The sequence below is a fragment of the Trichosurus vulpecula genome, chromosome 1 (genome assembly GCF_011100635.1).
Source record: "Trichosurus vulpecula isolate mTriVul1 chromosome 1, mTriVul1.pri, whole genome shotgun sequence".
NCBI classification, from domain to species: Eukaryota; Metazoa; Chordata; class Mammalia; order Diprotodontia; family Phalangeridae; genus Trichosurus; species Trichosurus vulpecula.
This window is the reverse complement of record NC_050573.1, coordinates 382,976,996-382,998,043: the sequence shown is the minus strand read 5'-3', so window position 1 is coordinate 382,998,043 and position 21,048 is coordinate 382,976,996. Positions and strand designations below refer to the sequence as shown.

The 21,048-nt window shown below is 38.8% G+C and overlaps 1 protein-coding gene across 1 annotated transcript in view; it reads left to right on the top strand.

Moving 5' to 3' along the window:
* MYO5B (myosin VB) overlaps nucleotides 1–21,048 on the top strand; it is a 549,419-nt gene that overhangs the window by 170,242 nt on the left and 358,129 nt on the right. The window contains exon 2 of the mRNA XM_036756694.1: nucleotides 18,409–18,519. Coding sequence (XP_036612589.1) covers nucleotides 18,409–18,519 — 111 coding nt within the window. The remainder of the gene's footprint in view (nucleotides 1–18,408; nucleotides 18,520–21,048) is intronic.

Sequence of the window (21,048 nt, the reverse complement as noted above, 5' to 3'; positions counted from 1 at the left end):
AACAGTAATAAAGCAATGCTACTATTCCTGTTTTATGACTCCCTTGACCATCCCTGTAACTTTCCTGACCAACACTGTGCCTCTCCCCATCTACACCATCATACATGCAGGTATATATTTTTTCTTTCCCTATTAGAATGTAACCTCCTTAAGGATTAAGACTGTCTTGCTTTTTTTAATTGTATTCCCAACATTTAACACAGCCCAACACATAATTAATGCTTAACAAATGCTTTATCATTCATTCAAAGTAAAATTCACAAATATTTATTAAGTGTTTACTATATCCCCACTGTCCTAAGTGCCCTGAGAGATACCCTGCCCTCAAGGAATCCACTCTCTCATGACTTACACACATGGGGTAACTAGAGAGAACAAAAAGTTAAGGGCTAAGCTGTGTGATACTGATCACAATTCCATTTAGACTTCAGGGAAGGTAGACATAACTGTGGGCTGAGGTGGCCTAAGAAAGCATCATAGATGATAGGTAGGACTTGAGTTGGACCTCACAGGATGAGTAGAGTCTGAGAAGACTGTCTATACACTGGTACCTCCACTTTCTTTCCTCCCACTCTCTATTTAATTCTTCCATTAGGCTTCCAACCTTGTCATTCAGCCAAAATGACTCTCCAAAGTCTCTAACGATCTAATTGTCAAATCTAATGGTCTTTTCTCAATCATTTTCCTTTTGACTGCTCTACAATTTCTGATGCTGTTGCTCATCCTCTTTTCCTTGATGCTCTCTTCTCTCTAGGTTTTTGTTACACTGCTGTCTCCTAGTTTTTCTCCTACCTGTTTGACCATTCCTTCTATGCTGGATCTTTACATCACCCTTGTGATGTTATTGGTCCTCTTGGAGAATGAAGGATGAACACCACCACCACCACTATTACTACCACCACCACCACTACCACCAATCAAGGTCATACTCACTAAGCAGGGGTTCCTCCAAGGCTCTGTTCAGGGCCCTCTTCTTTTCTCCCCTTTTCTATTTCACTTGGCGACTGCATCAGCTCCCATGATTTTGCTTATAATCTGCATGCAGATGACTCTCAGATCTACTTGCCCAGCCCTAACCTCTTTCTTGACCTCCGGTCTTGCCTCTCCAACTGGCCTATTAGATATCTCAAACACGATGTCCCAGAGACATCTTAAACTCATCATGTCTAATATTGAACTCATAACCTTCACCACCACTCTCCCCCAGACCCTCCCTTCTTCCTCACTTCACTATTACTATTGAGGGTACCACCATCCTTCCAGTCACCCAAGCTTAGGACTTACACATCATCCTTGACTCCTCATTCTTTTTTACATCCTATCCAATCAGTTACTGGGTCCAACTGCTCCCTGTCATACTTGTAGGATCAGATGTAAAATCCTTTGCTTGCTTTTTTTTTCTTTACTGGAAAACTTTTTATTGTAGGTGGAGTGGGATAGCTGGACACAGTTTAGATGATTCCAATTTTGTTGGCAACATCTAAAGCATCATAGTCTGGAGCAAATTGGGCATAAGCCTTCTTCTCTCCATCAGGCCAGATCTGTGTGTTGACCTTGGCCACGTCGATGTCACACAGCTTCTTTACCGCCTGCTTTATCTGATGCTTGTTGGCCTTGATGTCCACAACAAAGACTAGGGTGTTGTCCTCAATCTTCTTCATAGCAGACTGAGTGGTCAAGGGAAACTTAATGATGGCATAGTGATCAAGCTTGTTTCTCCGAGGGGCATTTTCTCAGAGTATTTGGGCTGCCATTGAAGTCTTAGTGTCTTGGGTTGCTGGAAGGTGGCTATGAACACCCTTCAACACTGCCTTCTTGGTCTTCAAGACCTTGGACTTGGCTTCTGTCTTCGGAGGACAATGGCTTCTTTCTTTGCCTTCAGCGCCATCTTGGGGGGAAAGGGTCCTTGCTTGCTTTTTAAAGCTCTTTATTAGCTGGTCTCATTTTACTTTTCCAATCTTCTTATGCTTTACTCCCCTCCACTAACATCCTTGCTATTCCTCACACTCGACAGTTCATTTCCCAGCTCCTAGCATTTTCACTGGTTTCCCCCCTCCCCACCCCCATGCCTGAAATGCGCTTTTTCATCTCTGCCTCCTGACTCCTCAGGCTTCCTTCAAGAATGAGCTCAAGCCTCAACTTCTGCAAGATGCCTTCCCTAGTCCTCCTTAATCTTAGTGCCTTCCCTCTGAGACTACCCCCAATTTATTTGTCTGTATCTTGATTGTACATCACTATTTACATGTTGTCTCTCCCTTTAGACTGTGAACTCCTTGAGAGCAGGGGCTATCTTTTGCCTTTCTTTATATCTCTAGCTCTCAGCATAGGGCTGGCACATAGTAGGCACTTAATAAATGATAGTTGACTGACTGGGGAGGAAGAAAGAGCCTTGGTGCCTTTGCAAGGGCTGCCCCCGAGACCTAAAATGCTTTCTCTCTCTACCACTTAGCACCAGCTCAGGTGTTATCTCCTATGAGAGGCTCTTCCTAATCCTCCAATTTATTAGTTTCTCTTGTGAAATTTCTTCATATATGCTTTTTATTGATTTATTTTTTGTTTTCTTGTGGAACCTACTCTGCCTAGAATGTCAGCTTTTTGAGAGTTGGGTCTGATTCATTTTTGCCATTGTATCCTCATTGCCCAACACGATGCCTTGCACATAGTGGGCCCTTTACAAATGATTGATGAAAAGAATGGATGGGTAAAAGAAAGAGAGGCAAGCAGAAGAGGCCAAACAAAATCAGAGAAGTAGGAATGAGGCTGGAGTGTGCCCAAGGAGATATACAGAGTGTGTCTGATGGGATCAGGGGGTTCTAGATTAGTCAATGGTAGATAAGGTTGGATGAATCAGATGGGGAGTAAACATGGCCTTGGAAACCAAGATCAGAACTTTGGATTTAACGTAATAGGCAATAGAACCATGATTGTTAAACTTTTTTGTGTCTTGGACCACTTGGGCAAGTTGGTGAAGCCTGTGGAGCCCTTCTCAGAATAATGTTTTTAAAAGCCTAAGGTAAAATATGTAGAAAATAAATTCTATTGAAATGCAGTTATCAAAATATTTTTAAAAGTTCTTGGATCTCAGTTTAAGAATTACCTTGGGGGCAGCTAGGTGGTGCATTGAGTAGAGCATTTGCCCTGGAGTCAGGAGGACCTGAGTTCAGATGTGGCCTCAGACACTTGACACACTTGCTAGCTGTGTGACCTTGGGCAAGTCACTTAACCCCAATTGCCCTGCCTTCCTTCCTCCAAAAACAACAACAAAAGAATTATCTTGAACCTAAAACAATTCCAAAGGGCTCATGGTGGAAGATGCTATCCACATCCAGAGAAAGAACTATGGAGTCTGAATGCTCTGGAGCAAAGCTGACTATTTTCCTTTTTTTAATTTTTTTTGTTTTCTTTCTCATGGTTTCTCCCATTCATTATAATTCTTCTATATAATATGACTAATGTGAAAAATATGTTTAATAGGAATGTATGTGTAGAACCTATATCAGATTGCAGGCTGTTTTGGGGAGGGTGGGGGAGAAAATTTAAAACTTACAGAAGTAAATGTTGAAAACTAAAAATAAATTAACTCAAAAAAAATAATTACCCTGAAGTAGAGGGAACCCTTATTGCTTCTTGAGCAGAAGAGAAACATGACTAAAAATAAAGCAAAAAAGTTTTCAGCAGTCAACTCCATCAGTATGCAGTGTGGATTAGAGTGGGGAGAAGTTAGAGGTGGAGGAATGACTAGAACATCTTGGTGGTAATTCAGGTATGAGGTGATGAGGATCTGGACAGAAGTGGTGACGCTGGGCACAAAAAGGAAGGGGCTAACCTAAAGAAAGAACACAACAGGATTTTGTGATGTAGTGAATATATATGGGATAAAAGAAAGGGAATTGTGAAGTGTAACTCTGAGGTATAATCTGAGAAGCTGAAAGAGTGGTAGTTCCATAAGAGAAATGGAGTAATTAGGAAAGCAAGATAGCTTGGGGAAGGGGGCAGGAGAAACATTTCAGTTTTTGATGAATAGTGCGTAAAGAATAATAACTCACATTTATATAGTATTTTACAAAGTGCTGTATATAGTATATTCAAAGCATTTTCCATACTGTTCCCCTGTATGTATTATACCCTATAGTGTCTTAACACACCACTGTCATTTTTTCCTCTCGGATCCAAGATTATCATCCCTAAATCAGACAGTGAGTAATCAAAGTGCCTAGCTAACCATCGGCCCTGATGCCTAAATTTTGTACATTTTCTCCCCTCTGTCTTCAGTCTTTGGACTGAATTGTGTCAATCTCTCTGTAACCAGGGATGACAACCGATTTTAGATGACTTTACATAAAATTTGGCCTTGTGTGTGTATGTACAGGTATGTATACTATATACACATACATCTATAGAGAGATTAACATGCAGTTATCTATAGCTGTAGATTGTAATATGTATAATAAATATATCATAATTGATATATGGCTATAATATTTATAGATTAACATGTAGAGAAACTAGGTGGCATGGTGCTGGTCTTGCAGTCAGGATGACCTGAGTTCAAGTATAGCCTGAGACACTTAGTAGCAATTTACTTAACCTCCCTTATCCTCAGTTTTCTTCATCTGTAAACTGGAGATAATAATGGTATCCACCTCCCAGGGTTGTTGTGGTAAAATGAGATAGTATTTGTAAAGCACTTTGCAAACCTTAAAACTCTATAAATATCAGCTATTACTATATAGAAGCATATTGTGTAACTGTCATCTGTGATTCTGTGCATCGCAAAATGGATCATTTTTTTTCCCTTTGTCTCTGTCTTCTCTTTTTTAGCACCAGAGTGCTGGGGTGAACTTTCTGTAGACATTCTCAGCTCTCTTTCCTAATGTTCAATGTTGGATTGCTTTCCTGGGGTGAAACCATGATGGGAGTGCTCTGGGTGACCCACATGTCAAAGTGGCCTTGGAGCTGATCTTGAGTAGCATTCACACCGCTAGTACAATTAATTAAACAGAAATGAACTGCAGCCACGTTCTCTGCTGCCTCATTCTCTGTAGGAGCTGTCACCACAGTTACAGTCCTGGGGTGGGGGTTGGGCTATAGTGAAGAGGAAGATGATGATGAGAAGGAAGAAGAAGAGTTTGCTCTCCCTTTCTGGAAGAGCTTCCCCAAGGGGTCAGCCCTCTCAGTTATTGCTGCTTCTCATAGCTTATCCCACCTGAAACCAGAGGTTCTTACAAAGCTCTTGCCCATGAAACAATAGAAGTTAAATGCTACAAAACTAAAATGATCAAGTTGGACTGCAAAAAAGAGCTATGAGAAGATGTCTCTTTTCTGTCTTCTTTGTGGGTAGTGTAAGTGGATTGGGTGGGAGTCATGAGTGTGGAATACTGCCTATGAATTTATGCTTTTGGGTTATGTCGATTTTTCCCCCTGTCCCCCCTTTTCCTTTGAAATGCAGTGAGGAGAAAGATATGCTGGGAAATATAGATGATGTAAAAAGAAAACATGTCAACAAAATTCACTTTTAAAAGGTTAAAAAAAGCTCCTATGCACAACTTCCCTCATTCCCCACTTGCTTCTCGACACGCTCAGCCTACCTGAGAAACTTAGAGGTCATGCCCACTTTTTCCAAGGGTCATTGCCTTCACTGAAGAAACGTGAGCTTTTCTCCAAATTTGTTTCTGCTTCAGTCCCTGTGGCGCCAGGTTGACATGAAGGTTCCCAGTGCATGGTGCTTTTCAGGAAGAGAGACTATTCCTAGCTGGGAAAACTTCAATTAGAGTGAATAAATACTGACTTGGCTTGTCACTTTGGAAAAATCCCTGACTCCTGTTCCACAGGAGTGTAAATTCAATGACTAAGAAAACTAGAAGTTGCAGGGAACTAAGTCTTTACAGATTCTGAAAGCAGGCTAGTTGTATTTGTTGGGGAAACATGGGAGTTGAATCTGCTCTAGAGTCATAAGGGGAAAAAGAGGTTAACATCTGAGTCAAGGAGGTTCTTACATTGGCAAACAGCCATCTCCTCTGTACTCCAGGCTCTCATCACCTCCTGCCTGGACTATTGCAATATGCTTTCCAAATTGATCATCTGGCCCCCATTCCATCTTTCATGCAGCTACCAAAATAGTATTCCCAAAACACAGGTGTGACTTGTTTGTCCCCTTGCTCAAGAAGTTCCCATAGCTCCCTATTACCCCTTAGATAAAGTACACCTCCTCTCTTTCATTTTGAAAGCCCTTCACAATCTGGCTCCGACCTACTTTTCTAGGCTTGTTGGACATCATTCTCCTTTGTGTGCTCTGTGTTGCAGCCAAACTTGGCCTGCTTTCTCTTACCCAACTTTAACATTCCATTTCCTATTGCTGTGCCTTCAAGGGGCCTGCCCCTCGTGCCCTCATTCTCCCCTTTCCTCCTTTCAGGGTTAAGGACATTGCTCTGTGGCATTAAGACCAAGGAACTGGGGATGTTTAGCATGGGGAAGAGAAGACTTGGAGGAAAGAGATGGCAGTCTTCTAGTACTTGAAGAACCAAGAACAAAAGATGCAAGTTGAAAAGAGGCCAATATAGGCTGTTTAGTGATGCAAATTTACTAACAATTATTGCTGCACAAAATTGGAATGGAGACCCGGAAAGGTAGCGGGGTTCCCCTACCTTCAAGGCCTTCTAGCAGAATCTGAATAATCACTTTTTGAGCATATTATAGTGGGAAATTCCAGCAGCTAGGTGGCACCATAGTGCAGAGTGCCAAAGCCTGGAGTAGGAAGACTCCTCTTCCTGAGTTCAAATCCAGCCTCAGACACTTACTAGCTGTGTGACCCTGGGCAAGTTACTTCACTCTGTTTGCCTCAGTTTCCTCATCTGTAAAATGAGCTGGAGAAGGAAATGGCAAAACACTCCAGTATCTTTGCCAAGAAAACCTCAAATGGGATCACAAAGAGTCAGACACGACTGGAACAACTCAACTGTCAACACCATCACTGCCACCTTTTGTGTATAGTTTGTAATGACTGTTGACATCTCTTCCAATGCTCATGTTTTGTATCTGTGATTCTTCTTCAGAGAATCTTTAGTTTTTTTGTTTTTGTTTTTTCAAAGTTGAGCTCAAGTGTCACATTTAGTTTCCCTCGATAGAATGCAAACTTCTTGAAGGTGGAAGCTGTTTCATTTTTTTTTGTCTTTGTATCCTCAGCATCGGTCACACAGCAGATGTTTAATACATTTTTTGTTGAATTGAATGGATGTTCACTACTGGAAGAACCTGGAATTCTCTATAGGATTTCTGTATGTGTAACGTGGAACTCATCATTCCTGCCCTCTGACTTTGTGATTTCATTTGCTGGCGAGGTGCTGTTAGATAACCTCTTTGCATGGCTCCCATAGCATGAGAATAACTATACCAGATCCTGAGCCATTTAGAAAACAACCACTGTAAGTGGTGATTTATTTTAACAAACAAACTACTTAGTGACCAAAGAAATTTTTATTCTTCTTACTCTTCTCCAAGACTGGTGGTGGTAACCCTGGGTCACCTTTATACTTCAGATGTTTAAGTTATGCTCATATTCTCAAAAAGCCTTTTGTAGATACTAGAGCATTTGATTTGTGTCTCAGGACTGCTACTTCCTACCTATGTCTCATGAGCCTCCATTTCCTCAAATAGAAAATGGATTGTATTAGATAATCTATTAAGGTTCTAGCTCTAAGTGCTATAAAATATCTGCATTAGAGCTCTCCTTTCCTCTTACAATGGGAATAGAATGTTTACATTTGTATAACAATCTTTTTTTTTGGTAGATTTTTGGTTAGAGCATTTCTTTGCAAGTTGTCCACACAAAGTTCTTTACTTTTTTGTTTTGTTTACTTACTTTTTTTCTTTTGTACTGTAATTTTATTTATTTTGCAAACATTTCCCAATTACTTTTTTCTTTTAGCTTTCAATATTCATTTTTATAATATTTTGAGTTCCAAATTTTTCCCCTCCATCCCTCCTCTCTTCTTCCCTCCCCAAGACAGCAAGCAATCTGATATAGGTTATGCATGTACAATCATGATAACTATATTTCCACATTAGTCATGTTGTTAAAGAAGAAACAGAACAAAAGCGAAAAGCCACACAAAACAAAAAAGCAAAAAAAAAAAAAAGCAAAAATAGTATTCTTTGATCTACATTTGGACTCCCTAGTTCTTTCCCTAGATGTGGATAGAATTTTCCATCATGAGTCTTTTGATCTTGTGTTGGATCATTGTATTGCTGTGAAGAGTTAAGTCTATCATTGCACAGTATTGGCTCTTACTGTGTGCAGTGTTCTGCTGGTTCTGCCCACTTTACTTAGCATCAGTTCATATAAATCTTTCCAGGTTTTTCTGAAATCTGCCTGCTAATATTTTTTTATAGCACAGTAGTATTCTATTATATTCCTATGCCACAACTTGTTCAACAATTCCCCAATTGATTTCCAATTCTTTGCCACCACAAAATATAAATTATATATTTATGTATATATATATAATAAATTATTATATATAAATTATATTATATATAAATTATAAATATTTTGTACATGTGGGTCCTTTTCCTTTTTATCGTCTTTTGGGATACAGACTCAATTGTGGCATTGCTGGATCAAAGGGCATGCAGTTTTATAGCCCTTTGAACACAGTACCAAGTTGCTCTCTAGAATGGTTGGATCAGTTCACAACTCTACCAACAATACATTAGTGTTTCAATTTTCCCACATCTTTTCCAACGTTTATCATTTTCCTTTTCTGCCACATTAGTCAATCTTATAGGTATGAGATGGTACCTCAGAATTGTTTTAATTTGAATTTCTCTAGTCAATAATGATTTAGAGCATTTTTTTCTCTTGACTATAGATAGCTTTAATTTCTTCATCTGAAAACTGCCTGTCCATATCCTTTGGCTATTTATCAGTTGGGGAATGACTTGTATTCTTATAAATTTGACTCAGTTCTCTATACATTTAAGAAATGAGGACTTTATCAGAAATGCTGGCTACAAAAGTTGTTTCCCAGCTTTCTGCTTTCCTTCTAATCCTGATTGTATTGGTTTTGTTGTATGAAACCTTTTTAATTCAATATAATAAAGATTATCCATTTTGCATTTCATAATATTCTCTGCCTCTTGTTTGGTCATAAATTCTTCCCTTCTTCATAGATCTGACAGGTAAACTATTCCTTGCTCTCCTAATTTGCTTATGGTATCACCCTTTATGCCTAAATCATGTACCCATTTTGACCGTATCTTGACATATGGCGTGAGATGTTGGTCTATGCCTATTTTCTCCTATGCTGTTTTCTAGTTTTTCCAGCAGCTTTTGTCAATTAGTGAGTTCTTATGTCAGAAACTGGAGTCTTGGGTTCATCAAATAGTTGATTACCAATGCTTTGCTTTTAACCAATCGCCTCCCTCAGTCTGTCATTCTATCACCTCCCTTCTATCAGCCCCTCTTTTCTTTCTCCTTTTTCCTCCTACTTCTGCTCTCCCTTCTGTCATTCCCTACCCCCTTCCCTGTTCTTTCCTCTATCTCCTCCTTCCCTATAGGGTAAGATAAATTTCTATACCCAACTGAGTGTGTATGTTATTCCCTCTTTGAGCCAAATCTGATGAGAGTAAGGTTCAAAACAATGCTCACCCCCTCCCTTCTTTCCCTTTACTGTAACAGATCTTTTACACCTCTTCATTTTACACCTGTAATAGATCTTTTACACCTCTTCATTTGATGTAATTTACCATATTTAACCCCTTAATTTAAAAAAATATGATCGCATTAAATTCAGCTTATACCCATACCCTCTGTCTGTGTATACTTCTTCTAACTGCCCTAATAGATATAGAAGTATCATCATCCCAGGTAGGGATGTAAACAGTTCAATCTTATTGAATAACATGTTTTTCTTTCTTTGCTTTCCTGTTTACCTTTTTATGCTTTTCTTGCATCTTGTGTTTTAAAATCGAATTTTCTATTCAGCTCTGGTCTTTTCATCAAGAAAGTTTGAAAGTCTCCTATTTCATTGAAAGTCTGTCTTTTCCCTGGAAGATTATGTTCAATTTTGCTGGGTAGTTGATTCTTGCTTATAATCGAAACTCCTTTCCTTATCATATTCCAAGCCTTCAAGATCCTTTAAGGTAGAAGCTGATAAATCCTATGTAATCCTGACTGTAGTTCCTCAGTATTTGAATTCTTTCTAGTGACTTGCAGTATTTTTTTCTCGATCTGATAATTCTGAAATTTGGCTGCAATATTCCTTGGAATTTTCATTTTGGGATCCCTTTCAGGAGGTGATAGGTGGATTATTTCAAAGACTATTTTGCCTTCTGGTTCCCTTGATAACTTCTTGAAAGATCCCAGCCAGGCTCTTTTTTTTTTTATCATGGCTTTCAGGTAGTCCAATAATTCTTAAATTATCTCCTGGATCTACTTTCCAGGTGAGTTGTTTTTCAAATGATGTAATTTACATTTTTTTCTATACTTTCATTCTTTTTATTTTGTTCAATTCTTCATGTCTCATAGACTCATTAGCTGCCACTTGTCCAATTCTAATTTTTAAGAATTATTTTCTCCGGTTAGCTTTTGCACCTCCTTTTCCATTTGGCCAATTCTTTTTAAGGAACTATTTTCTTTAGTCAATTTTTGTCTGTCCTTTTCCAAGCCGTTGACTCTTTCTTGCACAATTCTCATTCCCCATCCCCCAATTTTTCTTTTACCTCTCTTATTTAATTTTTAAATTTATTTTTGAGCTCTTCCAAGAAGGTGTTTTGGGCTTGAGACCAATTCCTCTTCCCCTTTGAGGCTCCACATGTAGGCATTTGACATTACTCTCTTCTGAGTTTGTGCTTTCATTTTCCCTGTTTCCAGAGTAGCTTTATGTGGTCAGGGCTCTTTTCTGTTTTTTGTTCATTTTAAATCTATTTCATGACTTTTAAAGTTGACCTCTGCTCCTGTGGTACAGGGAGCACTGTCCCAAGCTTCTTGTGCAGGGGACCAGGGGCCTGGTCACTGGATTTCTGTACCAAGGCCTCAAATGCTGGCAGCTTGCCCACTACTCTTGGGTATCCTAGCCTAGTTGTGCCTGTTGCGGGGGAGGAGCAGGGAGCTTTCAAGGCTGGCACTTTACCTTCTGTGCTGGGGCTGCCTAACCAGGAGATCCGATGTACCCTCAGAAAGAATGGCCTAGTGCAGGGGTGGGGAGCCTGCAGCCTTGAGGCCACATGTGGCCCTCCAGGTGTTCAAGTGTGGCCCTTTGACTGAATTCAAACTTCAAAGAACAAATCCTTTTGGCCTCAAGGCCACCTGTGGCTCTCTAGGTCCTCAAGTGTGGCCCTTTGAATCCAAAATTGAAAGAATAAATCCTCTTATTAAGGTGATTTATTTTGTGAAGTTTGGATTCAGTCAAAGGGATGCACTTGAGACCCCAGAGGGCCACACATGGCCACAGATTCCCTGCACCTGGTTTAGAGGCTTGATTTTAATGTTTTGGGGGGAACCTGGGTAGATCTGAGGCAACTTCCTGAGTTGTCTCCACCATCTTGGCTCCACCTTCTAGTGTACTTTTTACAGCTTCATCATTTCTTCTAAACACAGGCTTACAGATTTGGAATTAGACCTGGGTTTGAATCCTGGATCTCTTCCTTCCTACCCACATGACCTCAGACAAATCACTTAATGCCTCATCTATAAAATGACAAGTTTGGAATGGTTGACGTCCAAGGTCCCCTGTCACTCAAAATATGTGATCCTGTGAAATTATGAACTCCAACCATACTTACTTACTAGGTGAACTTTAGATGATGTTTTCTCATCTTGGTGATTTAGTATGTTATTGTTCTCAAACCTTTAATTTCCTAATTGTCTCCTATTAATGACTCTCATTTTTATAGTGAAGGTACTGCAGACTGGGATTTTAAGAGATTCTACGATAGGCAGGCTTCTAAGGTACATTTCAAAGCATTCCATGAAGGCAGCCACCTTCCCTGGCTGCATGAGGTTGATGCTTCAGTGTATACCACGATGATAGAAACAATTGGGAATCTTTTCCTTCCGCTGCTGGTAGAGAGAAGGATCTCATAATGGTTTAAATTAATATTGAAAATTTCTTGTTACAGTGTCCTGTACATACATGTTCATTTGTTCCTTTTAATAATCCTCAAAAAAAGGCATTGGAGTGTAATCACTCCCATTCTATAAATAAAGAGACAACAGAAGCAAAGAGACGTGCCCAAAGTCATATGGCTAGCTACTGATAGAGCTGGATTCAAATCCATGTCTTTGGATCCTCCAATCCAGTTTTTGTTCCATTCTACAGTGTTATCTTAGTGAGATCGGAAACACTGGCTGATTAGGCCAAGCCTGTCATTTTGCTTATTTCAATCAAATGGAAGTAAATATCATTACAATAAGGTGGTTTTGTATTTGGGTCATTCAGGAGCAAGCTTGTCTTATCTCCGTGTGTCTATTGCCTTATGGGAATATAGTATTATCTTTTGAGATACAAGTAGACCATTGAGGAAGTTAATGTTATAGCAGTTGTCCCGGAGTGAAAGGAATGTTCCTTTTATAGCTGGTAAATATACCAAAGGGGAAATTATCATCACCACCACCACCACCACCACCACATGTGGATGAGGGTCCATGGAGTTTGAAAGATAGGACAAGTAGAATTTCATTGGAATACTCTTGCCCCTCAACTCATCTCAGATACCATCTCCTCCATGATGTCTTCCTTGATACTTCAGTTGTGAATTTGTCTCCCTCCACAGATAACCTTGATTTTACTTATATGTTTATATGTTATATTTTCCCTACTAGTAGAATATAAGCTTCTTGAGAGCAGGCCCTGCTGAGAGAGAACAACATAATTATACTTTCATTTCTTTTGTGCCCTGCTCTGTGATTTTTTTGGTGAGGTGGAGGGGGGTGGGAAGGATTTTTTTATAATTTAGAGATAGGTTGGTTAGTTTGTTTTATTCATAATTCAGACTAACTCCCACATTTCCTATAGTTTCTGTTTATTAAATTACATTGTAGAGGCAAATTTATTAGGTAAATAAGGTTGTTGGCTTCCACCCACTCCCTACCTCATTCATTGAAATAAGTGTAGCTTGACTCAACATTGCTGGTGCAGTAAGCCAGTAAGAATAAATTAAGTAATAGGGTTATCAAGTGATTTTCAAGGCTCAACTCAGCATTGAAATGTTATTGGACTTCATTAAAAAAAAAGACACCAGAAACATCTTATTAATTAAAATAAGCTAAAAATGTCTTACATTTATGTGGCATTTGTATTCCCAAGTCCTTTCCTGTCTTTCTCTTATCTTCATAGCATCCCAAGGAGGTTAATAGGAACATGTATTACAGTCACTATATTACAAATGAGGAGAGAAAAAGTCCAGAGTGATTAACCAGCAAATATTTGTGTAGTACTTTTTGGTACAGGGCACTATGCTAGTTCTGTTACATTTATTAGGAAGTGGCACACCTCTGTCCCTGTAAAGAAACTTTCTGTCTAGTTGAAGACACAAGACAACTATATGTGAAAAGTTAATAATTCAAGAAGACTTAAATAACACAAAATTTAACTCAAGACTCTGACACTCAATTTTTATGTCATGATGATAAACTTGAGTGATTTGCCCAAAAGCTATCCGTCCCAAGCTAACTCTGGTCCCAACTTATAAGCCCAGTCTGCCTCATTGGCAACTTGATGATCACAGTTCAACATCACCCAAACTCAGGACCTTTGAAGGGGAAGAAGGACAAGTCTGGTCCATTTACTTTTCTGCACTGTTTCCCATGTATTGGGGGTTTGAATGCAGGTGCTGTTTTGTATTAGAGTGATGAGTGCTATGCCTTATCTGGTGATGGGAGATCCTTGGTTACATAATTCAGAACTGGGCTTCAGGAATGCTGTGGATCACTTCAGAGAGACCACAGATGAGCAGTATAATGAAAGTTTCACAAGCAGCACCTCAATGAAAGGTCAATGGAGTCGAGTGGTGGGTATCAGTGACAGCAAAAGATGACAGGTAGGATTGTGAAGAGGAACTAGCTGACAGTAAAGGTTGTTAAACACAGCTTAGCAGAAGAGTCTGTCAAGTCTCCTCTGGAGATTTCATAGTGAGCAGGGGCTTGATATTTCTGCTGTCAGAATTTAGGGAAAGCTTACTTGGAAACAGGGAGGTGATTATGGAGATATCCTGAGGTGCCTCTACCCCATTGCCAAGAACAAATAGTATTTGCTCTTCATCAGTGGGATGGAATGTCAAGAATTCAAGTTTATAGAGTCTAACTTTCATATAGATGACTATTCAAAGTGGACGGCGTTGTGATTGATATCGGTATCAAAATAGGGTATTCATATTAGAAATCTGTAGTTTCCAAAAGGCTGTTGGGATATAGGAAAGAAAATCCTTTTTGCAGTAGGGAATGCAGTAGGGGAATATTCTCTCTCTCTCCCTCTCCCTCCCTCTCCCTCTCTCCTTCCCCACCTCTCTCCTTCCCCCATTGCTCCTCTCTCTCCTTTCCCCACTCTCATTCTCTTTCTCTCTCTCTCTTCATTTCCCTCTCCCTCAACTTTTCCTTCTCCTTCTCCCTCTCCCTCTCATTTTCCTTCTCTTTCTCTTCCCCACCCATGCTGGTGACAAGATAGTAGATCTATATAACATTGACCTCATCAGCATTTCCAGAGAACTTGCTTAAAGAACTAAAAAAGTACAGATGAGAAGTGCTATTTTTAATGGGTTAGCTTAGATGGAAATTAGGCTAGGTAATGATGTTGCTTACCTGCATGACCACTTAACCCAAGGCTAAATGCCTCACTGGCAAAACTGGGACAGTTAATGAAGTTGTGACTACAAACCAGGATGGTGTGTGAGAGATTAAGTGGGATTTATTATTTTTTTGCTGAATGTTAGTATTTACAGAACACACAAACACATCTTTATGAGACATTCAGCGACATTTAGATTTTGACTTGGATAATTTCCTGGCTGTTATTTTAATAGCTACAGAGCTGATTTTGGCAGGGTTGCCATTAACCAATTAGAAACATTTAAAAACACATTTTAAATGTTTGTTCCACTAATTACTTTCTTGTGACTTGTAAAAGAACTTTCCTTCACTACCTGAATGCAGTGGAGAGCACACCAACAGAGATTCCTGGGCTCTTGGAAGATTGAACTGCCTCTCTTGCTTTTTGTTAATTCTGTGGCAAGGCCCTTGACATGCACCCAGAGTGGAACATTAAGGTGATTTTATAATATAAAATAAAGTTTTCTTCATATACTCTGTTCTCATATCATCATTTCTGGACATACCTTACCATCTTCCATTCCCTAAGCACTGTGTACTCTTCTCAAACCTCAGTGAATCTTCACTTATTTCAAAACAAAAAATCCAACAAAACCAGATTACAGCAGCTGTCATCTCTCTAAGGAAAGAGAAAAGTGCATTTCCTCATTAATAATAAAAATGTCCTCCCTTTACAGTTGAGACAAACATATCATCCTTTTTGTCTAGGTTTAAAACAAAATGACATAAAAATTTTTACATTGCCAATATGGTTACTTTATTGTGTTAACCTATAGCTATCCCAGCAATTATTATCGGATCGTGATTTCATTCCCCTTTATTTTGAAGTGTGAGTATATGTAACCTTTTAAAATCATTTTTGCATGAAACTTTGTGTCTCTGTTATGTACTGCTTGCTTTTATTTTTATATATATAATTCAGTGTAATTTCAAATCCATCCTGCTTGTCTGTGATCATTTCTAGGCTTCTGTTCTCTTCTGTGCATTTAAAAAATATGCTTAAATGACCTTTTCTTCCTCGGTTTTCATTTTGGCTACTCTATCCCTACCCCTCCCTTCTCTCCTCTACCTGAAGTCCTTCCCTATGAATAAAAAAAAGAAATAAAAACAAAATCATAACAAGCATGCTCTGTTGAGCAAAGCTAATTCTCACATTGACTATCTTTCAAAATGCATGTTTTTTGCAGCATTTTGAGGCCATCAGCTTTCTGTCTGGATGTGGATAGTGCGCTTCATCATTGGCCCTTTGGAATCATGGCTCGTAATTACATTGCTGCATTAAGGCTGTAATTTAATTTGGGCAGCATTGTCATTTTTGACATATTTGCTCATTCTAATCATTAGCATCAGATATTCATTCCTCTTGTCTTCATTTCTTCCTTGGTTTTTGTCAAAATTATTTTGAAGTTTGTCTTTGAAGAAGTATATTGTCTACTTGGACAAATCACTGTCCACCCTTTTGATTCGGTGCATTAGAGGTAGCCTGGTGTCATGAAGAAAGGACATGAACTAAAATTACATTTCTAACAACTAATAACTCTTTGACCTTGGGGCAGTCACTTAAATTTTCTGTGCATCAGGAGGGCCATTTCCTGTTGTCCTGATCTTCATCTTACCACTGGACTCAGATGGCTCTAGAGGAGAAAGTGAGGCTGGTGACTTTGCTCAGCCCTCCCTCACTTAAATCCAATTTACTTGCAAGTCATAGCATCAGCTTCCTGATGCCATGGTCCTCTTCGAGAATGAAGGACAAACAACAGCAATAATCTGCATGTTAGGAAATTCTCTAATGGAGATCGCTCTTGCGTACTTTGCATATTTACTTATTTCAATATTATTATGTTGCCATTTCAGTTGTTCTTAATTCTTGGTTAAATATAGAAATGTGCACGCGCACACGCATGCACACACATACATATGTATATTTTTCCCCGTTACTTTAGTGTATTCCATGTGATTGGGTAAATTGTTTGTTGTTGGAAGACTTTAAAAATGGGTTTATTCTTTTGTAAACTCCTCAGAGTTTGCCTCTCAAATGTTTAGTTTTTGTTACACTCCACTACTTCTGGTAACATTATTATTATTATTATTATTACAATTTATAATAATATTTTTTTGTTTATCTGCACAGCACCGGAATTTAACAATGATGTGTCTAGGCATGTTAACTTTCTGGATCTGTGGGATCTTTGATCATTGAATAAAATACAGACTCCAAAACTTTTGTTTTTCCATATTCTCTAGGATGTCAGTAATTTATATCATGGTCTTTCAGTTTTGTCAGTTGGATCCACATGTTTTCCCATATTTTGAATGATTTAGTTATATTCTTTGCTCATGTAGAAGTAGCAAAATGCTCTACATTGTGTGGAATTCTGTTTTCTTTTATACTAAATCTAGTTTATGGTCTTAGGAAAGGATATTTATTCCATTGTATATATTATTCATTTTCTTCATTATTACTTTTTATCCTTTTTTCTTACTATTTAAATCTTTCCTCATGGGATTTTTTTTTACTTGAAGCTTTTTCAAAAATTTGGTTTTATGCTTCTCCTAGGCTTGGCAGTTCTTTCTTAATTTCTGGGCATGGGTCATTTATCCATTTGAGGACATATCTGGGGATAGATATCTTGTATAAGCTTCTTCTTTTGTCTCTGTTACTTTTAGTACTTTAACAGATTTTATGGCTGTATAATATTTTTATTTGTACTCTTTCCTTTGCTGCCTTTTACTTGGGTTGAATTTTGATTTCTTTTGTGGTTTCTTAAAAGTTATTTCACTTCTTTTTGATATTTGAGTTATTTCTTGAGGGGAGAAGGAATACAGACCCCTTGAGTTCTCTCAGCCTAGCACCTTAAGTCAGTCTCTGTTGTGAGTTATTTCCTTGTAACCTGGGCATCTTGGTATACTGCATCTTACAGTAAGGAAAATCCATTGAGAACTATTTTATCTTAGCTTTTTCTCTTTTCTCAGGATTGTTTAGGCTTCTATGTCCAAAAACAATGTATTCGTAGCAACTCTTTTTGTTATTTTAAGTAACTGGATACTAAGGGTGTGCCCATCAGTTGAGGAATGGCTGAATAAGTTTGGTATATGAAGGTGGTGGAATACTATGGTGGTGTAAGAAATGATGAAGGGGACAATTTCAGAGAAACCTTGAAAGACTTTTATGAAACGATGCAGTGTAAAGTGGACAGAACCAGAAGAATGATTTGTAACAACAATATTGTAAAGACAGACAACTTTGAAAGGCTTAGGAGCTCTCGTCAACACAAAGACCAATTATGATTCCAGAGGACTAGTGAAGAAACATGATACCCACATGGGGGAGGGATGATAGGCTTGGTGCACATTGAGATATATTTTCTTTTGGACATGTCAAATGTGCTGATTTGTTTTGTTTGAGTATATATCTTTGTAACAGGGATTTTCTTTTTCTTTTTCAATGTGGGAGAAGGTGGGAGGGAGAGAATGAATATTTTTTTTCTAATTGAAAAAAATAAAATTTGATTAAAAAAAAGAATATCTAAGGAAACACTTTGAAAGTTAGACTTTGAGTTTGACCTGCTTATTATCTTGTCTTGCAGTTCACAAGGGTTTGGATCCCTGATCCTGATGAAGTATGGCGATCAGCAGAGATAGTAAAGGACTACAAGGAGGGTGAGAAGATTCTCCATCTTAAACTTGAAGATGAAACTGTAAGTGTTCTGGCTGTAAATGGCCTTGACTGATGATGAATGGAACTAAACCTTAGACTGAAAACTCCTTAGATGTCAAGGATTCTGCGTATGTGGAGTTCCCTATAGAGGGAGAAAGTCCTAAGGCATAATTTGATACTTAATAATTGCCTTTTTCTGTGTGGTGGTGCTAATACATCAGAAGTAATAGGAATATTTTAAGGAAGGGCTGCCAGGAATGTACTTATAAGCTATATTTCCACAGTACTTAAAGATATTTCTGGTTAGAACTTTTCCCATCTCTAGCCTTTTTTCCTGTACCTCTCCTTCTGTAATATTAGGCAGAAGAGCAACACATGTTTATTAGATACTTACTGTGTGCCAGGCATTGTGGTAATTGTTCGGGATTCAAATATGAGCAAGAAGAAAGGCGATCCCTTCCCTCAAGGAGCTTGCATTCTAATGAGGGGAACAACACATAAAAAGGGGCTGAAAGGGGATAGGAGGAGACCTGCATGGGGGCATGGTGGCAAAGTCTAGAGCAGGGGTGGGGAAGCTGTGGCCTTGAGGCCACATGTGGTCTTCTAGGTCCTCTGCTGTAGCCTTTTGACCAAGTCCAAGTTTTACAGAACAAACCTTTTATGAAGGGGATTTGTTCTGTGAAGTTTGAATTCAGTCAAAGGGCTGCACTTCAGGACCTAGAGGCCACAGCTTCCCCACCCCTGCTCTAGAGAGTTAGAAATAGGGCTAGGAGAGGGGAATGAAACCTGGCCAATGGAGGCTCTGGAAGGAACTCGCCAATGAGAGAAGGGGACTGGCTTGGCAGACAGATGTTCTAGGGTGAGAAGACAGCTGAGTAAAAGAGGCATAATGTGGAAAGAGAACAACTAGGAAATATCAAATACAAAATCCTCTCTTAGGTGTTGGATGCCCTTCATAATCTAGCTAGCTGCCCCTTTCCACTACATTTCCAGTCTTCTTACACCTTACTCCCCACCACATACTCTTCAGTCCTCCTTGCTGTTCCACGAATATGACATTTTCTCTCTCTCAGCTCTGGGCATTTTCTCTTTCTGTCCCCCATGTCTAGAATGCTTTCCCTCCTCATCTCTGCCTACTGGCTTCCCTGGATTCCTTTAAGTCCAAACTAAAATCCCTTTTTCTACAGGAAACCTTTCCCAACCACTTTTACTTCTAATGCCTTCCTTCTGTTGATTATTTCCTATTTATCTCATCTATAGTTTGTCTGTACATATTTGTTTGCTTGTCTCCACCATTAGATTGTGAGCTCCTTGAGAGTGGGGGCTGTCTTTTGGCTCTTTTTGTATCTCTAGGAAAAGTGCCTGGGACATAGTAGGTGCTTAATAAATGTTTACTAAGTAGAGAACATTAATGGAATGTTGATCTGCATGGTACTATAGTAAACACTGGTCCATATTAAGTTATATGGACACAAGCTCCTTTCCCAGGGTTATGTGAAATAAACACCCAAATGATGTAGTTAATTTTCACTTTTCCATGCCAACAGAAGGGAATGTTGGTTGAGAGTTTTGAAATATACAGACAATATCATCACAGCAAAAATCTCACTCCAGATGTCAGGAAATCACTCCTGGATTATATAAGGAGGTTAAATTATGTGTGAGGATTTGATTGAATATTGAGATGTGATCACGTGATGCACTGTGGAGTTCTTAATTCCCTGGATTAGCTTATCTTCTCTTGTAGCTTTAAGAATCACAGATGACTCCCAAGTCAAGCATCTTCCAGCCCGGATTTTTCATCAGTACCTTATTTCCACCTGTCTACAGGACATGAACCCTTATGTAACTTCCCTGCTCCCAAAATGGCTCCCTTTCTCCAATATGTCCCCCTCAGTGGTATCACCACTAACAAGTCTTTCAGTCTCCCAGTCTAGACACATTTGCGCCTACTTCCCAGGGCTATTGTGAAGATCAAATGAGATATTTGTAAAGCATTTTGCTAACCCTGAAATACTATGTAAATTGTTACTTTATGCCATGTAAGCAATCTCATTCTTGTAGTTTACTATTTTGCACTTTGAAACCTACAGAATTTCATGTGTTTGTAATCCCTCTGCCAGTGCCACACATTAGTGCCTTTAAAAAAAACTTTGTCTTTTTTTAATGAATCCACCATTCAGGCTTTTTTCACCTGCTAAAGGTATTCTTGTCATTTTTTAAAAATATTTTTGGGAATATTAGTATACAACTTGGGTTGTCTTATCTATTATCCCTTTTTTGGTTATATGATGAACCCATCTCTTTTTCCATTCAAAGATTTCCTTTAATATTGTTTGTGCTACTTCTCATGCTCAAATCATCATTAATTCCTTATAGCATTTGATCCTGTTTTCTCTTTTGACTCATTTGTAACATCAGTGCTTGTAAGACTCCACTGCTGCAGGATTCACAACTACGTCAAGTCACTAGGAAACTTTGCATGTTAATGTGAAATCTGTGTGACACTTTTGGGGAAGTACCATTGTAAATGCTATGTAGTTTCCTAACTCTTTTCCTCCTACTCTAT